We start from the raw sequence: 23,627 nt of genomic DNA on the forward strand, positions 1-23,627 counted from the left end.
TTTAGAGAAATGGTACTGTACTGGGTATGGACGCGCGCACCCGTGAAAGTGTGCGGGTGCTTTATTGTGCTTCTTTTGTTTCATGTGTGAGGGTGCACATTTACCCCAGTATGCATGCGTGTAAGTGTATTTTGTGTTTTGCCTATTTATGTGTATAATTATGGAGAGATGTTTAAGGCGGGGTTAAACTTTGCTATGAAGTTTTTTTCTTGTGTTAGCAAGTAGTAATAGTTGTCAGTTTGGAAGATGGGCATTATCTCGAATCTGCCTCCACTGCATGTGTGTATATGTTGTGATACATGCAGGTGTCTATTTTCCGCGATTTTGATGTTGGATTGGTGTAGGACTACTCTATTACTAAGGTTTTTTGTAGCGCCTATGTAGGATTTATCGCATGCTGGACATTTTATTACATAGATCACGTTTTTTGAGGTGTAATCTAGTTTTCTTTTTAATTTTGAATGTTTGTATGGGGTTCGTAAATGTGTATGTGTTTCCCTCTAATATTATGTTGCAGACTCCACATCGTTGTTTGTTGCATTTTGTGACTCCTTTTGTTGCGTCTTGATTGACTTTGGATGAGGTATGTATGTGTGTGTGTGTGTGTGTGTGTGTGTGTGTGTGTGTGTGTGTGTGTGCGTGTACTTATGTCTGAATGATTAAGCACATATATACATGCGTATTTTGGTTGGAATATATATATATATATATATATATATATATATATATATATAATAAAAAATAAAAAAATAAAAAAATAAAAATAATTAACCAATATGTGCCTGACGTGTTAGTGGTGGATGTGTGTGAGTACGTGTGTGAGTGTGTAGGTGGGTATGTATATATGTATGCTCCTACATATATTTCTATGTATGTGCGTGTGTGTATGTGTGTGTGCGTGCGTGCGTGTGCGTGTGCATGTGTACACTTTATATATATATATATATATATATATATATATATATATATATATATATATGAATTACTTTTTGTAATTAAGCCGATAATGGAGGTTTTCATACTGGTTTTCTCTCCTTTTATTGCTCGGTCTCATTTGACTGGAGATCGACTTCTCTTTGCGCTACCGCACTGTCCGAAAAAAAAAAAAACAATTTTCATTATTTCAGTTGTTTTGAAATCTTTCCAATCGGATTATATGCATCGTCACACTGGACTTATTTTGAAATACATTCTCTCTAAAGAAGTATTTTCGCATTTCGGATCAACTTGAGAGGATTTTCATGCCAGCTGAAATATTATGTGCAGCTCGTTTTTATATTTTTTACATATCCAACTTTTTTTCACTTCTTTTTTTTTTTTGGTAATTTATAACTACAATAAATTGAAGTTTCATTTAATGCTTTAACTAGTAAATTTAGCATTGCTACAAATATAATGTGCTGGTTTCTTTATGTCCTCTGATGAAAAAGAATATAAAAATGATCTTCCAAATCACATCCTTATATCATTCGTAGACATTTTTGCTGACGACACTACCATCTATGATAGCACATCTAAGACAATAAACGACCAAGTTCTCTCTGATTCTCTCTCCTCTGATCTTGATCACGTTGTACAATGGGGAAAGGAGTGGCTGGTTACTTTTAATGCATCTAAAACCAAGCTTCTATCTTTTCATCATCAACGTTCTGATCCCCATCTGGCATCAATTAAAATGAATGGCTCTCGTCTTGGGGAGGCCTCAAGTTTTGACAGGCTTCTGGGCTTGACCTTTACTCCTGATCTTAAATGGAATACGTACATCAAATCTGTTGCCAAGGCCGCTGGAAAAATGGTCGGATCCTTCTATCGATCCAGTAGATATCTCACTGCTGATGCAATTCTCTATCTATATAAGAGCCAGATACGTCCAAGGATGGAATACTGTTGCCACATATGGGCAGAAGCTGCTAGAAAAGACTTGTCCTGCCTTGATAGGGTTCAAAATAGACTTCGTGGCCTGGTGGGAGATGTCCTTTTCTCTTTGCTGCAACCTCTATCTCACAGAAGAGATGTTGCGAGTTTGTCTCTGCTTTATCGTTATTTTCATGGAAAGTGTTCGACTGAGCTTCAATCTATGCCCCCCCCTCGCCAAACTTTCACAAGAAACACTAGACTAGCTGAAAACATTATCAATAATTTTCTCCACTCTTTATCTGTGCCTAAACCTAAACATAGATTCCATGATCAAAGCTTCTTTCTTAGAACTGCACGCCTGTGGAATTGTCTTCCGTTTTCCTGCTTTCCAGCTGTCTATAATATGGTTGTCTTCAAGTCCAACATGAACAAGTTTCTGATGAGCCGTTCCACTTAAGTTAACAAATTTACCGAACTTCCATTACTATCGATTACTATATTGTCCTTTTGACTACTGTACACTCTTTAACCCTTATCCTTGAGTGGCCTATCGGCCTTGATAAGTGGTGACGCCTTTGTAAATAAAAAAATGGCATTCTTTGAAACTCCGTGGAATAAGGACTTTGTAAATTGTTTTTTGGGGTATTCAGTCGAACAATAAACTTTGATTGTAAAGTTCAACTTACAGTTTTGATTTTCGTTCTCGTCGTATATATATATATATATATATATATATATATATATATATATATATACAGGGTGTCCCAATAAAATGTATACACTCTTCAAATTTTCTCAACTTGCTACATGAATACGCTATGCCATGTTCCCAAGAGATGTTTAGGAATAAAGAATGTCACTCCCAGCAGGATAGAGCACGTCCCCACTATCATCATGACGTAAGAGCATATCTTGATAGTTACCTGCGAAATAAATAGTTAGGACGAAGAGGAAGTATCGATTACTGTCCTCACTCACTGGATTTGACACCCCCCTGGATTTCCTCTTTTTGGGGGCGATGTGGGGGTATGTTAAACACAGGATCCACACCACAAAACGAGCTACAATGAATGAGGTGAAAGCAACCATTGAAACAAGATGTGTCAAGATACCAATTAAACTAATCAGTGAGCGTTGTTTGCTGTTCATGGACAACAATGGCCAATAATTTGAATACTTTAGATAATTAGTTGGTTTCTATATTTGTTTACAGTATTTTGATGTATGAAACTTTTCTTTCGTATAATAAACGTTGGTTTTATGGTAATTTAAAGAGTGTATACATTTTATTGGGACCTCTCTCTCTCTCTCCCTCTATATATATATATATATATATATATATATATATATATATATATATAATATCTATCTAATATATCAATCTACCCACACTTTCATATCTTGTATGTATATTTACTTTTATTTTACTATATTTGCTTACTTACTTTCTTTCTTGCCTTTTCCTGAATTTGCAGATACCGGCCATCCTATCCCCTTAAATAATTTTTTTTTATTTTATATTTTATTTTTATTTTTATTTATGTATTTATTGTTTATTTATTATTCTCTATTTATTTATTAATTAATTTATTTATTTTCCATTTAGTGTCTTCTAGCAACCCTTGCTGACATTTTTTTAAGTGATGACCTGTACATTTCAGTTGATCTATATTATTTAGCCCTATATATTTTTTTCGCGCCTTTTAACATTTCCTGTCTGGGTCATTTTAACATTTTTTTTTCTATTTTATATTTAATTCTATCACTATTTATTTTTTTCCTCTTCTTCTTCTCTGATCTTTCTTATTTATATTTATGTCTCGGCAGTAGAGTGAAAAGCATATCTTATTTTTCTTTTATTAATATTATTGGAATATTTTACCTTTTCCCCCTTGTACACATATTTGTGAATTTTTCCATGGATTTCTGCCTTTGTATTATTTTGGACCATCTTCCAATTACGGGATTTCCTTGGATTTTACTTGTGCAAATGGAAATTCAATTAACTTTCTTGAAGTTATGTATTTGGATTTTACCGTCACTGAATTATTTATCTTCCACCAGACTATCCATTCAAGTGTAATCACCTTTTTCTTCACCATATTCCTTCTGCTTCACTTTTTTGTTATCAAATAAGATTTTTGACTTGTTACATCAAATACTTTTGCATGCAAAATCCGATCCTGCATTTTGCTAATTCCTACCCTCTGATGAGAAGGAAAGTATTTCTTCGAAACTCCGCGGATTAAGGACTATCCACTTATCAAGTGTTTCCTTTTCAGATTAAATATGTTTTAAACTCTTTTTCAAAGTGTTTTAAACATGTTTTATTAACTGTTTGCTCGTATATAAAATATATATATATATATATATATATATATATATATATATATATATATATATATATATATATATATTTACTATAATAATTATTAAATACCTACAGACACTCGTGTTTCATCCTTTCAGAAATCATCAGGGCAAGGTATCACGGTTAACATCAGTCGAGAGATTCGAACCCCGGCAACAGAAGTCATGTCTGGCTTGATTAGCAAGGACCTGAACCATTCGGCTACTGTCAACTGCGAGAGATACAGTTTAAATTAAACATTTATTCTTATTAAATGCTTATATATATATATATATATACATATATATATGCTTATATATATATATGCTTATATATATATATATATATATTATATATATATATATATATATATATATATATATATATATATATATATATAAAGAAATAAAAATTACAACAAGTTTACCAAGGTAATCAAAATGGTAAACTTAAAATATATTATAAATATTAAAGAGTTAATATTTACAAGTAAAGTAATCTCAACCAGATGTAAAAGCTCAATAAAACCGAAAAGGAAATAGAGCTTATAATATGAACAAATGATTAATAAAACATGTTAAAAGACATCTTGAAAAAGAGTTAAAAATATATTTAATTTTAAAAAGGAAGCACAAGATAAGTGGATAGTCCTTAATCCTCGGAGTTTCGAAGAAATACTCTCCTTCTCATCAAAGGGCAGGAATTAGCAAAATGCGGGATCGGATTTTTCATTATATATATATATATATATATAGGAGAATAGGAGGTAAAAGAAAAATGATAAAAAGATTTCAAATGAATGGATAGTCCGGTGAATGGTAAAAAATCCAAGAATGGTAAAATCCAAACACGGTCGAATTAAAAATTTCCAATCCAACAATATATATATATACTAGCTGTACCCTGCCACGCGTTGCAGTGGCTCAATTTGGTGTAATGGAAAAATTTAATGAGAAAATGCATGTTTCTTATATTAGTACAGCAATCCACTGCAAAAAGTGAAAAAGAAGGCGAAACTGAAAAAAATGGTGCTCTTGCAGAATTTGATCTGGATCCTCGAGAGTTTCTGTCAATCATTCATGTTTTGAACCTGACCAACAATCAGTGGATGAAGCCGAACGTAGCAAAAATGTTGAAACGCTAAATGCTTTTTTTTTTGTTGTTTTAAAAAATGTGATTTAGTAATTAATATTTGGTTGATGGTGGGGGAGGGGGGTTACTATACATAGATTCGAAAAAGTCGTCCAAAAACAAATAAATGAAAGCAAAGGTAAGGTAATTTACGTTTCTACCTAATTGGATAATTGTTTAGTGTTTTTATGTAATGTAAAATGTTTAATTGGCTCAAAAAACAGAAATGGTCGCGAATTCTGTTGAATACGTTAAGTTTGGGAAAGTAAGTTGAAAACTAAAAACTATACAAAACAGTGTCTGAAACTCACCAAACATATGATACCATGACATAGGCTGGCATAATGGATAGGTTTCTGACAGTATTTTGTATAGTTTTTTTAGTTTTAACTCACTTTCTCTAACTTAAAGTAATCAACAGTGTCCACCACCATTTGTAGCTTTCAAATACACCAATAAACACTGTTTTTCGAGCCGACTAAACGTTACATTAGATGAAAAGGGTTTATATTACTAAACACAGATACAAAGAAGTTGTCAAAAAATAAATATATAACAAATAAATGTTATCAAAGGCAAGAAAAGTAAGTGTTCTACCTAACTGGATAAGATTTTAGTGTTTTTATGTAATGTATAATCGGTTCAAAAACATTCAATGTTTATCGGTATATCTGAAAAATACAAATGGCGGCAGACTGTATCGAACATGTTAAGTTTGGGGAAATTTTGGGAAAATGAGTTTAAACTAAAAATACTGTTAGGAACTCACTCAATATATGTTACCATGATGTAGGCTGGCATATAATCGGTGGTTTTAAACTTTTGCTCGATACAGGTGACGACTTTTAAAAATCCCTTTTAGTGATTACCTGGTGTGAGGATATTTGTACAACTAAACGGCAAATCTGCTCAAAAAAATCCGGTATTATTTTACTTTAAGGCCCGTTTCACGTTCATATATAACGAAATATTTTATTGTAGATTTCGGTGTGCTAAAAACGAATCTGCAAACCGTTTACGTAGCAAAAAAAAAGTTTTCATGACATTCATGAAATTACTTTTTCGAAAAGTGGGTGATCACTTTTCAATGTAAATTTAACTTAGAATGAGCACCCACTTTCTGGCCACCTGAGAGAGGGGCATTTTTCTGTTTCTTGGCTAAAAAGTTTTTTGTTTGATTTCTTTTGCATGGTAATAACCATTGAACTCTGGGACTATTTTCCATTTAACAGCCGTAGCCTTCGTTTACGCTATGCGTAAGCATAAACGAAAGCTGTTTAGCCAATAAACATGGGAAAAAATCCCCCCTCTCTCAGGTGGCTAGAAAGTGGGTGCTCATTTTAAGTTAAATTTACATGGAAAAGTGATCGCCACTTTCTCGAAAAAGTAATTTCTTCATATCATAAAAACTATTTTTTTGTGACGGAAACGGTTTGCAGATTCGTTTTTAGCACACCAAAATCTACAAAAAATTTTTTGTTATTTACGAACGTGAGACGCACAGCCCTTAATGGAAAATTATATCAAAAATCCGGGGGAAAATAGTTTTCAATAAAAACAGCAAATGAATTCGATAGAAAAAAAATGGATGCTATTTTTTTTCTTTCTGTGTGTTTCTTGGCTTAAAAGTCTTTTTGTTTGATTTCTTTTGCATGGTATTAACCCCTGAACTCTGGGACTATTTTCCATTTCACAGACGTAGCCTTTTTTTATGCTATGCGTGAGCATAAACGAAAACTGTTAAATATGCATTCGCGTACCAAACTGCCTTGTAAAAAAAATCTTTAAGCCAATAAACACGAAAATAAATGCCCCTTCCTCAGGTGGCCAGAAAGTGGGTGCTCATTTTAAGTTAAATTTAGATGGAAAAGTGATCACCCACTTTTCGGAAAAAAAAATTTCTTCAGATCATGAAAACTATTTTGATACTCCTTGGGCGTTGAGTTCCATGGCGACCCGCAGAATTATTTAATGGTCGTTCCCTTAGTGCCCCCCTAGTCAAGGCTAACGCATGCGCACGTAACATTTTTTATTTATTTACTTACGTGGTGGAGTTTCTATACTGATAGGTTTTTTGAAATTTTTTCACTGGATTATTATTGATTGAACACTAACCAGATTATGAAAAAAAATTGAAAAAAAAAAAATCATTTCAACATTTGAAAGGGATACTCACTTTTTAGTTACCACGTTCTGGTAAATCGGTCACTTTTTATTTATTTATTTATTTTTTTTTCTAAATACGGAAGTGTCTTCGGGAGATATAAAATGGTCGCATGTTGACGAAGCAATGTATCGGGAGGCGTACGGGATTAAAAATTATTGGTAAATTTTTAGATTAGGTCCACCTCCTCAATTTTCTTTTAAATGACGACTTGAAATGGTTTTCGACTATGCTGAATACGAAAATCGCATCGAAATTTTGCAGAAATAAGTAGTTATCAAGATATAAAAAGTTGTATTATGCATTGTAATCTTTGCCGGCCATCTTTTTTACGTGTGTGTATTTGTTTATGGCGCGTGTGCACGTAAAAAGATGGCCGCCGAAGAATACAATGCATAATACAACTATTTATTTCCGCAAAATTTCAATGCAATTTGCGTGTTCAGCATACTCGGAAACCTATAAATGTCGTCATTGAAAGGAAAATTGTGGAGGTGGACCTAATCTAAAAAAATACCAAATTATTAAACATTTCTCCAGCATGTTAGTGAAATTTATAATACTTTTAAAAAATTAAAAAGAAACAAAACAAAAGTTTTGAAAAAAAACCTCACCTTTCACAAAACAATTTAAAAAAAAAACCACAAACTGAGTAAATAAGTAAAAAAAAAAAAAAAAATAAAAATCTCGAAACTTTATTTTCATGAAAACAATAAAAAAAAGTCCTGTTCTCTCTATTTTTTTTTCTTTGAGAAACAAATATATTTCTGACTTACAAATGCGGTAGAGACTCATTATTTTTACTTTCTATGGTTTTGATATACCGCGTTTTTATTGCTTACAAAATGGGTGACTGATTTATCAGAACGTTGTAACTAAAAAGTGAGCACCACTTTCAAATGTCGAAATAATGATTTCTTTTTTACATTTTTGTTTTATAATAATCTGTTTAATTAGTGTCCAATCAATAATAATCCAGTGAAAAAAAATTCCAAAAACCTATAAGTATAGAAATTAAGCACGGCAGTATACAACAACGTCGCCTTCCGCACTTTTACAAACATTTTTTAAAAAAAGTAACTAAACCATTTATTGATAATTTGTCACGTGTACAAACATTTATTTATTTACGTAGGCTTAACTCCTTTCATGAATAAGAAAAGTTTTACTCTTTAAGAATAATAAAAGGAAAAAGTTACTGAACATTTATAAAAGGACTTCTTTTCATGAAGGCCAGAGGAATAGTTGGCCGAAAATTCGTAAAACAACAACAATAAATAAAAATGGTGCTAATGCAGAGAGCCGCGCTATTTTTTAAATCATTTCCACGTTTAAATAACGTTTTACGATGTTTTTTGTTTTTTTTATTTATTCAATTGTAAGGTTAAAGTACAGAATAGGTACAAAACATCCTTACCTCCCCATGTTAAGAATGACTTTTTAAATAATAACATTATTTCAGCACGGATCACTCTCTGCATGAGTAATCTTATATAGAAAAAAACTCAAAAGCAAGCAACAACTTTTTTTTTGGCCTTATATAATAAAGAAAAGATGTGTAAATTAAAAAATTTGGAAGATAAACAAATGAAATATGTTTTTTTTTTGTTTTTTTTTACTTATCGAGTTAACAGAAAATTAAACCTTTCGTCAATTCGTGGCTGTGAAATGAATCGAACCGGAAGTTCAGTTTTATCAACAGAACAGATTCGCAGAAACGATAAATAAATATATTTATTTTATTTAATATTTTAATTTTAATTAGGTAAATTTATTTTAATAACATAAAAACATACCTCGACTCTAAAAATGGGTTGTCTGAAAATTTCAAATAAATTGGTAACGTATAAACATGGTTTTATTTCTTTAGAACGAACCAACTTTACATTTTTATATATATAGATGTTGTGGTTGCAAGGTTGAACAATAATTAGTAAGGAAATACAATGAAGACGCAAACAACAAGATAACGCAATAATAAGTGTATTAAAGAAAAGGTATATTTACAATATGTACAAATGACGGTGTCGAGTCAGAGAGTCTTGGTGGGAGGACATGTACGCTCTTCGGCGTCACTTCCGGTGACATTTGAGTAAGACACCCCAAGGCCAACCTAGGCTTGCCATTTATAGTGTTATGTTATTTGCATATGCAAATAAGTGGTTGCCACCACAACACCCCCTTCCCAAGATTTGAAGTCACACAGATTTCAATATCTTTTTCTTTTTGGGTTTACCATTAATGGTTCATTCACTTTTCTTTTCCTACCTGATCTTCGGAGTTCAGGTGCATTTTGAGGCGGTTCCAAATTAAAAGATTCGTATATGATATCTATGGTGTCCTCCTCTTCGACTGTTGTCGTATCATCATCATCTTGGATATAACGTTTTTTTTATCTGATTTAGGTGCCTTTTATGTATATTCTGTTAGTCGTGAATGCCTCAGGAAATAATTCTTTTAAATCGTCTTTTATATTTACTGTTGTTGGAGAAGAACATTCTAATTTTTTACAGAATGTATTGATTGGCTTATCCCATAGTCCGAATTTCTCAATTAAATCTATTCCAAACAGATTTTCACTATTTTTTTAGTACGAATATTTTTAATTTCTTCGAAATCCCTTTCAATTTTATCGGGAGGACAACTTCTCCTTCAAATTTTATACCACCACCAGTTACCGTCCGGGCTGCTTTACTAGTTTTCATCATGGCCGGTTTTCCCAACTTTTTCCACGTATTCAGGTTTATTATAGAAACATCGGAGCCGGAGTGGAGTTGTAACTTTATTGATGTTCTAAATATTTCCACTTCTACGTATTTTCGCCGATCTTTGTCTAATTTTGTATTTGATCTTGTTTGCTGTACTCTCTTTCTGGTGTAATCTTTATATCTGCAGCAATCGCTTTTGTGTCCCACCTTCTTACAAATGTAGCATTTTTTCTTCTTATAAGGACAATCTGATTCCCAATGCTTTTCTGCACATCTCTTACAGTTATATCTAGGAAGAGGCTTGTTATATTGTGTACTATATTTATGGTTATTATCTTTGGAATATCCCGTTCCATTGCTTTTCTTTGTAAAGTTCTTGGTTGGTGCGTATGGTTTTCTAACTTTTCTTACATATGCCACTCCGGATTCTTCTATATTTTTTAAATCCTTTTTTAGTGTAATGGCCCTTTCACAGTCCTCTGCTAGTTTCTGGAGGGTTAAATCTTGCTCAGATTCCAGCTTAGACAACACTCGTCTGCGTATTTCTGCATTTTTCGTGGAAACTAACCCTTGAGCGAAGATTATACATTTAAAATCTTCTACCGTTAGTTCTGCAAGCTTAAAATTATCGCTGTTTTCATTGACAACTGATGCGTATGTCAAATAATCTTGGTTGTCCATCTTTCTTAGATTCATGCACAGCCATCTTTTACGAAAAAGAGATATATTTGGATTAAATAATTCTTTTAGTAATTTTACAGCGTCCATGAACTCTAATTCCGCATTTTTTTCAGGTAATATGTAATCTACGAATTTGCTGTGTTCTGATGTACCCAATTTTCTGAGTAAGAGGCTCACTTTCTGACTATTTGGCCAATTTTTACAGTCCAGTTGAAAAACATCCTCGTATCTTGTGTAGTATGCTTCAAAATTCTTCTCTTCCTCAAGCACATAATGAAATGTGTCCATGCTATTAAAAATAGTTGTATGGGAGAAATTAACACTATCGACATTTTCTCGATTACTCTTTAGTAGTTCCAGTGTTTTAGCAAAACGTTCCTCTTGTCTTTCTTCATATTCCAATTGTAGTTTCTTATGCCTTTCTTCCTGTTCCAATTGCAGTTTTTTCTGCTTTAATTGCGCCATTTTCTGCTTTTCTTCTTGTTCCTGCTGCCATTTCAATAATCTGTCCTCTCTCTTTTCCTCGCGGTCAGCCTGTGCCTGTATTTGTGTTTGCAAAAGCTCGTTTTGTGTAGCTTGTGTTTGCAAAAGCTCGTTTTGTGTAGCTTGTCTGCGTTCATCCCGCTCAGCCTGTGCTTGTAAAAATTGCATGAACATTTTTGATAAGTCTTCCATGTTTTTTTGTTTTTTTAGTGTGTAGTTAAAAAAAATATTCTACCATGTACCATATACACCGGTTTGGGTTACAACAAAAAACAAATTGCTGTAAGCTCCTGTTTTCAATAATAATATCGCTGCTTGCAATAATATATTCTTTTTGCGAGTCACGCTGCAAAAAAAAAAAAATAAAACAGGTTTATCTGGAATCACGAAATGGAATTGACTTTCCGTTTTTAGGCACTTACTAATAAGTAACTCTTTCCACAAAATAAAAGTTTGGTTTTTTTTTTAATCGAGTCACAATTGAATAAATGTATGCAGTACATTTAGTTCTTTGAGTTTTTTTCTCTCTAGTATTTTAGTAATTAAAATACCTCTTAAATTGAGATTACCTTTTTTCCCCGTGACGTTTTACTGTATTATCCGTTATTCAGTGACAACTTCAAGAAAAAAAAAATCCTTTCCTTGAATTTTAGTTTTAGCTGTGGTATTTCCTTTTAGTACCGACGTCAACCAAAACATTAATTAAAAAGTCCTTTAGTTGTTGTTTTGTTTACGGAGAACAGTAATTAGAATCCACTGGTGAACTTTTTCCGTAGGTTACTTCCTTGCTTTTCGTAATACGGGTCTGACCTGTCGTTTTTGCGACAGAACAAAGTTCGCTTTTCGTTTGCAAGTTGGTCCTTTAGTAAGATTTGTCGTGTAGCGGCAAACAAAAATTCACTTTTACATTCGTTTGCAAGTCGGATTCCCAGAAAACGGCGTAAATTGTCGCTTTTGCCACGTTAGAGTTTTTTTTTTCACTTGAGTTGAAACTTCTCTTTAGCGTAAAATCCGTTTGCTCGTCAACACTTTGCATTCCTTAAAAAAAATGGTCAACCTTTGCGTTGTACTTTTTTTCTTTTTTTTTTAAATAGTTTTTCGTCAAACTGTTATATTTGACGCTTCATATCTCGTCGCCAACTGTTGTGGTTGCAAGGTTGAACAATAATTAGTAAGGAAATACAATGAAGACGCAAACAACAAGATAACGCAATAATAAGTGTATTAAAGAAAATGTATATTTACAATATGTACAAATGACGGTGTCGAGTCAGAGAGTCTTGGTGGGAGGACATGTACGCTCTTCGGTGTCACTTCCGGTGGCATTTGAGTAAGACACCCCAAGGTCAACCTAGGCTTGCGATTTATAGTGTTATGTTATTCGCATATGCAAATAAGAGGTTGCCACCACAACAATATATATTGTTGGATTGGAAATTTTTAATTCGAACGTGTTTGGATTTTACCATTCTTGGATTTTTTACCCTTCACCGAACTATCCATTCATTTGAAATCTTTTTATCATTTTTCTTTTACCTCCTATTCTCCTTACCTCACTCTTTTTTTTTAACCAAGTAAGATCTGTGACTTACTTGTAGTTTCATTAAATACTTTTACATACAAAATCCGATCCCGCATTTTGCTAATTCCTGCCCTCTGATGCAATTAAAATTATAAGTAAATATGTTTTTAACTCTTTTTCAAGATGTCTTTTAACATGTTTTATTAATCATTTGTTCATATATATATATATATATATATATATATATATATATATATATATGTGTGTGTGTGTGTGTATGTATATATACATGTATGTATATATATATATATATATATATATAGTAGTCAAGGAGCGAATGGACTCTTTTTCTGGGTCAACGGCCAACTAGCACCGTGTATATTTGTGTGTGTGTATGTGTATTGGGGTGGAGAGGGCTCCCGTAAGCCGTGGTGAAGGCAACGTTTCTAGGAGAAGCAAATCTCTGATTTAAAAAACCATAAAGCGGAAGACCATTACCCGCATTAAGCTGGTCTGCAGTTTCATTTGTTGCTGGCTATCTTGCTCTTGCTTGTTGCTGGATCTCAACATTTTGAACCGAAAGAGAGACTTAGCTGTCGTACAAAGCTAAGACTCTGTAACATCATCTTTGTATAGATACTCCCTCAGGTATTTTGGCTCATGGATTTTAAATGTCTGAGGGAGTGGCACTCGTCTGACAAGACGTTGCAATCATCATATAGTAGTCATACTGTGATTTATTGTTAATTTCGAAACAATGAAAAACTAATCAGAGCATGAGATTACTTTGATCTAAGTTATTTGTAATTTTGGACTAACTATTTAATGGTTTTAATAGTGAGCGTGATTTTATCCAGAAATTTAATCTTCATAAAAATTTATAAAGACAACGGAAAGCGCTACAGAACCGCCCCGATCGAAGGTTGGATGGGGAATATATATATATATATATATATATATATATATATATATATATATATATATATATAATGCAAAATCCGATCCCGCATTTTGCTAATTCCTACCCTCTAATGAGAAAGAAAGTATTTCTTCAAAACTCCGCGGACTAAGGACTATCCACTTATTAAGTGTTTCCTTTTCAGATTAAATATGTTTTAACTCTTTTTCAAAGTGTTTTTAAGATGTTTTATTAACTATTTGCTCTTATATATATATATATATATATATATATATATATATATATATATATATATATATATATATATATATGTATATATACTGCGTGTCAAATTATTAACGAGATAACATTTTTTCCCCGTTTCAGAAACTTACCAGTAGTTTCGTATCAAAAGCTTCAGAACCGTGAAAACGTTGGCAATGCTGAGCTGCGCGTATTGTGAAAGTTTTGTACTGTTCCTCGCAGTGTAAACAACTTGCAATCGTAATTGTTGAATCCACGGTATTTGAGGTAAGTGTCAAATTATTAACAAGGCAGTTTGTTTCGTCAATAAAATGAGTCGTAAATGTGGTTTGAGTAGTTCTGAAAAGAGTACTATTACAGAACAGCTAGCAAAAGGTAAAACTTTCCTCGGAATATCGAAAATGATAGGAAGGTACCATCAAACTGTGAAGAACTTTGCCAAGGACCCTACAAACGTAGTTAAGAGAGCTGATAAAGGTAAATCCAGAGTTGTTTCGCGTCGTTCTCTACTCCAAATTAAAGGTGAAGTTATGAATCCTGGGCAGACAAATTGAGAAGTCTTTGACCAAGCCGGACTGAAGAATGCCTCAAAAAGTACTCGATGTCGCCTTCTGAAAAAAGTGGCAAAGTCTGTTAAGCCTGTGACAAAGCGTCCATTAAAGCAACATCACATACAAAACCGATTAAACTGGGCAGAGGACAACGTGAAAACGGATTTTTCCAAAGTTTTGTTCACGGATGAAGTGCGTGTCACTCTTGATGGCCCAGATGGCTGGAGCAAGGGATGGGTCCTAGATGGACGACATCGTTATCAGCGTTTAAGGCGCCAACAAGGTTGTGGTGGGATAATGATTTGGGCTGGGATTATCTGAGGTACTTTAGTTGGTCCATAGAGAGTCCCAGAAGGCGTAAAAATGACGCCAAATGCTTACATAGCTTTTCTGAAGAAGCACTTATTGACGTTCAGAAGAACCATTATTTTTATGTAGGATAATGCTCCCTCGCATGCAGCAAACAAAAGCAAAGAGTATTTGCAACAGTTGGGGGTTTCTGGGTTACGGAAGATGGAGTGGCCTGCAATTCACCAGATTTGAACCCAATTGAGAATCTCTGGAGTATCATGAAGCGACGCCTCTATGCAAGTGAACGCCAATTTAATAGCAAAGATGAGTTGTGGAATGCTCTCCAAGAGGTATAACTGTTGACGAAATTACAAATTTGACTAATTTTGTGAACCAACGTTTTTTACAAGTCATTCATAAAAAAGATCGCATATTCCCTACTAATTATGCCAACGTAGAAATTGCAATGTAGTTATCGTGTTCTAAGCATTTTTTCTAGCTCATTTAATGCCTGAAAATTATTTCAATAAACAAGTTATGTGTATATTGTGTTTTTCCCCAACCTCGTTAATAACTAGACATAGTTTCGCTAATACTGCTTTAAATACTTTTATTTTCTGACTGGAGTAGCTGAATAGTATTGTAAGCACTTTCTCAAAGTGTCATGGAGTTTTATTCACTCGTTCCTTAAATGTTAAAAAAATGTAAACTCCTTAATAATTTGATACGCAGTGTATATATATATATACAAAAAATAAGATACATTTCAAACTTATCACATTTGGAATTCCTAAAAGTTTACACATTAAAGTATTGGCCTGGCTTAACTTTGCTTTACGTTATATACGTTGAATTCATTTACATCTGTTGTGTGTATGCATATACGTTATAGAAAATAGTAACTTCAACAATTAAAAATCGTTGATATTTAATACAGCTTTTCTTATTTCCAAACACACACACACATATCTATATATATATATATATATATATATATATATATATATATATATATATATATATATATATATATATATATAAGTGAAAGTGTCTGTGTATCTATGATTGGTTTTCGAACAGAAATTTGGCGATTAAGGGGTCAAAGTTCAACGATTTCACCTTTAAGAACTCTACCAAACTCCTCCGACAATTTTGGGTCTACGCACTTTAAATATTAGATATAGATTTCTTGGATATGGATCTAACTTAATAACTTGATTTGAGCCCAAAACAATTAATTTAAAAGCCTTAAATTTAAAAGCCTTAATTTTAAAAGATGTCACTTCCGGTTTTGCGGTGGTCGTAACAGCATAAATGTTAGCTTTTACCCCGTTCTTTTCCTCCTTTGCGGAACGGTTTCGAGCCTGCCTTCCTACTATCACTTTTTTTTTGCTCAACATACACATCCAAACACCCGGGCAACGCCGGGCTGAAATGCTAGTGTATATATATATATATATATATATATATATATATATATATATATATATATATATATATAAATGTAATTATCTTATTCTTTTTCTTCTCTCGTGAACTCCTTTCTCTATCCCCTTATTTTATTCTTTTCATTTTCTATTTTCTTGTGACCCTCTTCTTCCTCTTTCATGACAATATCTCTCCCTAGGTTTAATTTATTTATTTATCTGTCCAACTAACTTAACACTGGCTTGGTAGCCTGGTAGTTAAATAAAACAGGTGGACCCAAATGACAACATCTCCCAGACACCAAAGCAGACCTTTTGGACCCAAGTCATTATACCTGTCTCACTCAATTAGTAGTTAAAATTCATTTTTACCAAATCCAACTAGAAAAACAATCTTTTGTTCCACGAATCCTATTATCAGATTTTATATTTTCTTTTCATTGAAAAAGATGCTATTTGTTCTCTGATGGACAGACATCTCATAAACATCTGTTTTTCTTGACCAAGTGTCAAATGACCTCATTTACTCTTTCACTCCCTCATCCCAAATTAGCGAACATTTCTGTAAAAGTCTAGGATGCTACAGACGGCCAGAAAAGCGGCCAAGTAGCTGAAACAATAATGTAACATAACAGAAAGATACGGTAATAAAAAATAAAACGCATATCTGCTCTACAACGGTATTGAGCACTTTCTTCAGTTTTTATTAATTTCCATTTCCACTATATATATATATATATATATATATATATATATATATATATATATATATATATATATATATATATTCATTCAAGCAAATATTATTAAATGCAATGGAGGCACTTTGCTTTATGATTCTTTTTTTTTTAATTGTTCGATTTTCCATGACATCTTTTTGTATCAAAATAAAAAATATTAATAAAATTTCCATTATTGTTGCTGTCACGAGCGCTTTCGATTTGAACACAAATCATCACCAGGAGTTGAAGTAAAAGTCCGAAGGAGCGAAAATGAGAATTAAATTGGAAAACTAAAAAAATAAAGTAAGCGGCGATAAGTTAAAATATAGAGAGTTGATGAAAAGTTGATTAAAAATATAGGTTGATTAAAATTTGAATATCAAAATCAGCAGGTTCGTGGACGCCGTTAGCAAAGTCCGTCCAATACGAACTTCGCAAGACATTTTAGAACGTTACTGCTTTTCTCGAATGCAATATCATTTATAGTGGGTTGAAGGCAGTGGCGGCTCGTGCCTGGAGCTGTGGAACTGCAGCAGTGCAGCACCCCCAATCATTTCTACTCAATATTATCGATATACGGTAAAAATAATACGTTTATTCTTCCCTTTCTATGTGATAATATATCATATTAATAATATATATATATATATATATATATATATATATATATATATATATATATATATATATATATATATATATATATATAATCCTGAAGCTTAATGTCGATAACTGTCCCCATATTCATATAAGTATAAAAGTAAAACTTTGCTTGGAGCTGTGAAATTCACAGTTACACATTCTTAGCGAAATTCGCTTATACGCATGCCCGCTTCAGACGGCGAATGAAAGCTTAGTTGGAACTGTCGTTTTCGCAGTTCCAAACGCTCGTGAAAACCGGTGTTTGCGTGTTTTCGCTTATATTATTATTTTTTTAAAAGGCTTGTTTACAAATGTTTTGTTTTTATTATTATTAAAAAGTGTAAAGTGTTCTTGTAAATAAATATCCACCTTAAAAAAAATTCTCACACTTTTAAATGCAATTTAAGCAGACAAAATATGCAATATGCGAAACTTTTTTTTTTTTTAATTAAAAGTGTTCGGGCTTTTTACCCGTAAAGCTACCAACGTAACTAATGTTATTTTTTCACGTACGGTTTATTTTGTTTGTGTTTTTATGTAGTTTGAAATCTATTCATTTTGTGGTAGTTAAACTTTACAGAATAAAAAATATTTACATTTTTTTCTATAGAAAAGCGAAGAAAATTTTATTTTTTAAATACATTTTAGTTAAAAAATGTTTTTAAATGTTGCTCATCGTGCAAACATGTAAACTTTTTTTATTCTATATTTTATTTACAAAGTAAGTTTAGTTATAAACACATTTTTAAATTTTAAATAAAACATTTATCCAATAAAACCATTTTTAAATGGTAAACTCCTAACTTTACCATCGTGTGCAAGCAAGTAAATTTCAAAGATTTTGTTTTTATGAAAAAATAAATGATTAAAAAATTGTAAATAAAATGTATTTAAAAAAATGTTTTTCGTTTGTTTGCCTGCGGAAAAGCCCATAAAATTTATTTAATCCGTAAAGTTTTAAAGAAATATATTTGTATATTTTTTTTATTACTCTGTAAAGTGTACACAATTTAAAATAGTATTTTTTTTATTAAAATGTTTTTGCGTATTATCCCTTTTTCGACGGCTTATAATGGCAAAGTTAAAAAATATTTGTATTAAAAAAAGCAATTTTAATGGCAAGCTTATTCTGTTATACGCCTATTTTTAATTAACAACAAGCTTTTTATAAATAAAAACGTTTTTAAATAGTAAAACTATTTTCGTTGATAAAAATCTGTTATCTAAAAGTTATAAAAGTACGATTCAACTCAGTTAGAACTTCCGGTTCAGTTGAATCGCAAAAAGAGAATCACGTAAACATTGTATTCCTTCTACCCTAATTAATATTCTACTAATAGACTGCCTAGTACTTACCTTTCCTAACACAATTGATATTAAAGAATTTAACCATGGCCTCCTTGCATCCCCAAGAAATAACTTCTGTGACGGTAAGTGAACTTCAACAGATTGAGTTTTCACAGCTGCCTCTCCATGATAAAGTTGAAATTAAGAAAAGAGGCCGTTCAACGCCTGATATTCAAATATCTCAGCCAGGCATTAGCAACAACAAAGTGTATATTCGTAGCTTTAATTCTGACTGGTACCAACGGAAAAAGTTGGCTTTGCGGCTGTGAACTAAAAAAGGCATTGTTCTGCTTTCCTTGTTTGTTGTTTGGGGGTGATGTAACGTGGACAAAAGATGGTTTCAGAACTATTAGCAAAATGAAAGATAGAACTGAAAAGCATGAGAAGTCAAAGAAGCACGGTGACAATGTAGTTTCCCTATCAATTTTGGGGACCGTAAATATTAAAGAAAAACTTAGTGAGGCCTACAGACTTTCAATCAATCATCATAACATGAATGTTAAGAAGAACCGTGAAATTTTATCTAAAATAATAGATTGTATTTTCTTTTGTGGGAACTTTGAAACTCCCTTACGAGGACATGATGAAAAAGATGATTCAGTAAATCCAGGTGTATTTAGAGGATTAACAAATTTTGCATCTAAATTAGATCCAGATTTAAAGAATCACTTAGAAACCAGTAGTGTCTTCAAAGGTGTTTCCAAGACCATTCAGAATGACATACTTGACTGTCTTTTACAAATATACCGTGATGAAATAAGGGCAGAAATTAGCAAAGCTTCCTTTGTAGCTGTCATGGCTGACGATACAACAGATGTGTCTGAACATACACAAATGATCATTGTTTTACGGTACGTCTTGGATGAAAAAAATACTTGAACGCTTTTGGGGATTCTTTATTCCAGAAAACCAAACCGCTGATGGAATATTTATTAGACAAAAACAAAATACTTCCTTTGTGTGCGTGTGTGTGTGTGTGTGTGTGTGTGTGTGTGTGTGTGTGTGTGTGTGTGTGTGTGTGTGTGTGTGTGTGCGTGCATGCGTTTTGCGACCATACTGAACTTTCGCCTAACACATTTTATACATTGATATTTCAGCAAAATATCGATCGTGTTGAAATAACAGAAGCATAAAAAATGAATGAATTAACGTTTACTTTAATAATTTTTTTATACTTACGGCGTTTTACTTTCTTTTTAAAACATAAGTATTTTTTTTTTTACATTTTATACAGTTATTAGATCGATGTTTTTTATTCTTTATTATTTTGTGTACGTGTTTGTGTGTGTGTGTGTGTGTGTGTGTGTGTGTGTGTGTGTGTGTGTGTGTGTGTGTGTGTGTGTGTGTGTGTGTATTTACATCCGTGCAAATATGCGAACTTATCGGCAAAAGATCAGGGAAGAACAAAGACAACAGGTCAGAGAAAGGGAGAGACAGCGAGGTCGAATTAGAAGAAGTACCATGGATGCACAGCAACGTAATAGATATTTAGAATAAGAGTGAAGGAGATTTCAAAACAGAATGGAAAGCATGTGTGAATTAGGAGACGTCAACAAACGCAACGATTACGCCAAATACAACTTAGGCCAAGGCAGAATAGTAATTCTGACACTGTGGTAGAACCACTTGATATTGGTCAAATGAATGTAGTATGTATATATTGTGAAGCATTAATATTAAGAAATGAAAATCTAAATTGTTGCCATAATGGTAAGGTACATTTACCAGCATTGCTACCATATCCAGAACAATTAAAACGTTTATTTGAAGGGACTGATCATGAATCTGTTTCATTTTTACAAAATATTAGAAATTACAATTGTGCATTTTCTTTTACATCATACGGTGTGAACTTATCTATTCCTTCAGGGAGAGGTCCATACTGCTTTCGCATCCAAGGACAAACATATAAAACTACAACCCTGCATCCTGATCATGGGCACCCTAAGTATGGTCAACTGTACATCATAGACGCAAATAAAGCTCTGCAATACAGATTAAATACTTTACAAAACGCAAAATGTTGTACACAGACAATGTCTACCATAAATAAAGTTATGCAGGAAATAAATCCTTATGTAAATTTGTATAAGAACATGGATTTAATTGAAAAAGAACGGCAAAATATAAGAGAAAATAAACCAATGCCCAAGTGTGAGCGGCATTTCAGAAGGGTTAAAGACATAAAGAGATACAATTTCCACACTTGCAATGAAATAGCTATGATATTGTTGGTGAGAATGGTGCCCCACCAGAAAATAGAGACATTTTAGTTTACTCAAGGAATATGCCTTCTGAAAAAATATCCTACACCTCATGTCATTTAGATCCAATGAGCTATCCCATTCTTTTTCCACATGGCGAATTTGGATGACACTGTGAAATGCAGCATGCAGAAGAATACCGAACAAGAGTTCGTAATCATCTCACAATGCAACAATTTTACATTTTTTGCCTTTCTTTTAGAGGTGGTTCAGCATAATTCACCTGGAAAATTATTTCAACAATACTTGGTGGATGTTTATGTGAAAGTTGAAGGTTGCAAGTTGCAATATCTCCGTAATAACCAATCTCAATTACGTGTGGAGCAGTATAATGGACTGATGGACTTTTTAAACAGAAGAATAGATCAGGATATCCAACCAGGAGTGCCAGTGATACTTCCCTCCTCATTCACTGGTAGCTCTCGCCATATGCATCAAAACTTTAATGATGCAATGTCAATAGTGGCAAAATATGGCAGACCTTACCTCTTTATAACCTACACATGTAACCCTAAATGTCCCGAAATCATGAACAATTTATATACAAATGAAACCCCCGAGAATAGACCTGACTTAATTGCCAGAGTGTATAACTTGCAACTGAAAGAACTCTTGAGTGATATAAAGGACAAAAATATATTTGGTGTTCCAGTGACATACGTCTATGTTGTGGAATTTCAGAAGAGAGAACTTCCTCACTGCCACATATTGGTAGTTTTAAGAAATGAGGATAAACCGAGTAACAAATGTGGCATTGATAAATTAGTTAGTGCTGAAATTCCTGATATCAATAATGACCCCGATTTACATGATTTAGTAAAGAGATTTATGATTCATGGGCCTTGTGGCACTAAAAACCCTTCTTCTTCCTGTATGAATGATGGTGTGTGCCTAAAAAATTATCCAAAATAGTTGAAAAATGAAACCTCTGTGACGATGACTGGATACCCAGAATACAGGAGACGTAAGAATGGACTTACTGTACAAGTTGGAAACCACATTGTAGACAATAGTTATGTTGTACCTTTTAATTCTTACTTGTTAAAAAAGTACCGTGGCCATATTGATGTTGAAATCTGTTCATCTGTGTAGAGTATTAAATATATATTTAAATACATCTACAAAGGACATGACTGTGCTTCGATTGAGGAATAGTACAGAATCACATGAACAAAATGCATCCATGATGAAATAACTAATTATATTGCATGTAGATATGTTTCACCCGCTGAAACTATGTGGCGATTGTCAGAATTGCGGCTACATGATATGTCCCACACAGTGTATAGACTTGCAGTTCATCTTGAAGATCAGCATAGGAGTTACTTTCGTAGTGATAATGCAGAACAAGCTGCGCATGCAGACACAACTCTTACAGCATGGTTTAAGCTGAATGAGCATGATGCTAATGCACATAATTATTTGTATCCTGACATTCCTCTTCATTATGTCTTCAACAAGAATACCAAAACATGGACACCAAGAAGGAATATCAATGTCATTCGCAGAATGTATACTGTGAACCCTAAAGATATAGAAATGTCGGATGTTACTATTGCATGTTCCTGGAGCAAAAACTTTTGAAGAATTGCGAATTGTAGAAGGTGAACTTATGCCTACATTTAAAGAAGCATGCCTAAAACTTGGCCTTCTTCAAAATGATGAATCATTTGAAAATGCTTTGATTGAAGCCACTGCATTACAAATGCCTTCGCAACTTCGAGTCATGTTTGCTACAATATGTGCCTATTCAAACCCTACAAATTCTCTTGCTTTATGGAATAGCCACAAGAACTCTATGATGGAAGATTTTTTACACCAGGGATTTGCAATGGACCAGGCTGAAAATACAGTCCTGATTGAAAATGGTACTAATTGTTTAACAATTGGCTTACCTGGACCTGTTGGTATACAGCAAATGGAACCTGAAGCTGTCTCAAATTACCCAGACACAAAAACACTGACTGATGAACAAAGACTGGTCAGTGACATTGTGATTGAATCTCTTACAATGAAGAGAAAAGGAAAAGTGCCTAAATATTCCTGTTTTTATGTGGATGCACCAGGAGGATGTGGCAAAACTCATGTTTAATGTCATAATCTCAAAAAGAAAAACTATCAAGTATGTTGTGGTGCCTGAACAGGTATTGCTTCTACTTTACTTTTAGGAGGAAGAATAATCCACAGTTTGTTTAAATTACCTATCGCACTAACAGAGACTTCTATTTGCAATGTCTCTCCCACGTCTGACCATGCAAATTATTTAAAAAATATTGATTTGATTATATTAGATGAAGCTACTATGCTCCCTTCATTTGCTTTGGA

General features: G+C 33.0%; 2 protein-coding genes across 3 annotated transcripts in view; both read left to right on the plus strand.

Moving 5' to 3' along the window:
* The window catches only part of LOC145239898 (alpha-tectorin-like), a 425,326-nt gene that overhangs the window by 204,358 nt on the left and 197,341 nt on the right, over nucleotides 1-23,627 (plus strand). For both annotated transcript variants that reach the window (XM_080103517.1, XM_080103518.1), the window contains one exon: nucleotides 14,182-14,325. The gene's annotated coding sequence lies outside the window, so the exon portion shown is untranslated. The remainder of the gene's footprint in view (nucleotides 1-14,181; nucleotides 14,326-23,627) is intronic.
* Nucleotides 22,539-22,886, plus strand: LOC145240305 (uncharacterized). The gene has a single exon (XM_080103887.1). It carries the CDS (start codon nucleotides 22,539-22,541, stop codon nucleotides 22,884-22,886), a length of 348 nt encoding a protein of 115 aa, XP_079960013.1.

Source organism: Euprymna scolopes, chromosome 19 (genome assembly GCF_053919585.1).
Source record: "Euprymna scolopes isolate OS-2025 chromosome 19, ASM5391958v1, whole genome shotgun sequence".
Taxonomy (NCBI): Eukaryota; Metazoa; Mollusca; class Cephalopoda; order Sepiida; family Sepiolidae; genus Euprymna; species Euprymna scolopes.

Coding starts and splice junctions, on each gene's coding strand:
- LOC145240305 (XM_080103887.1), top strand. CDS start 22,539: ATGTGGCGATTGTCAGAATTGCGGCTACATGATATGTCCCACACAGTG.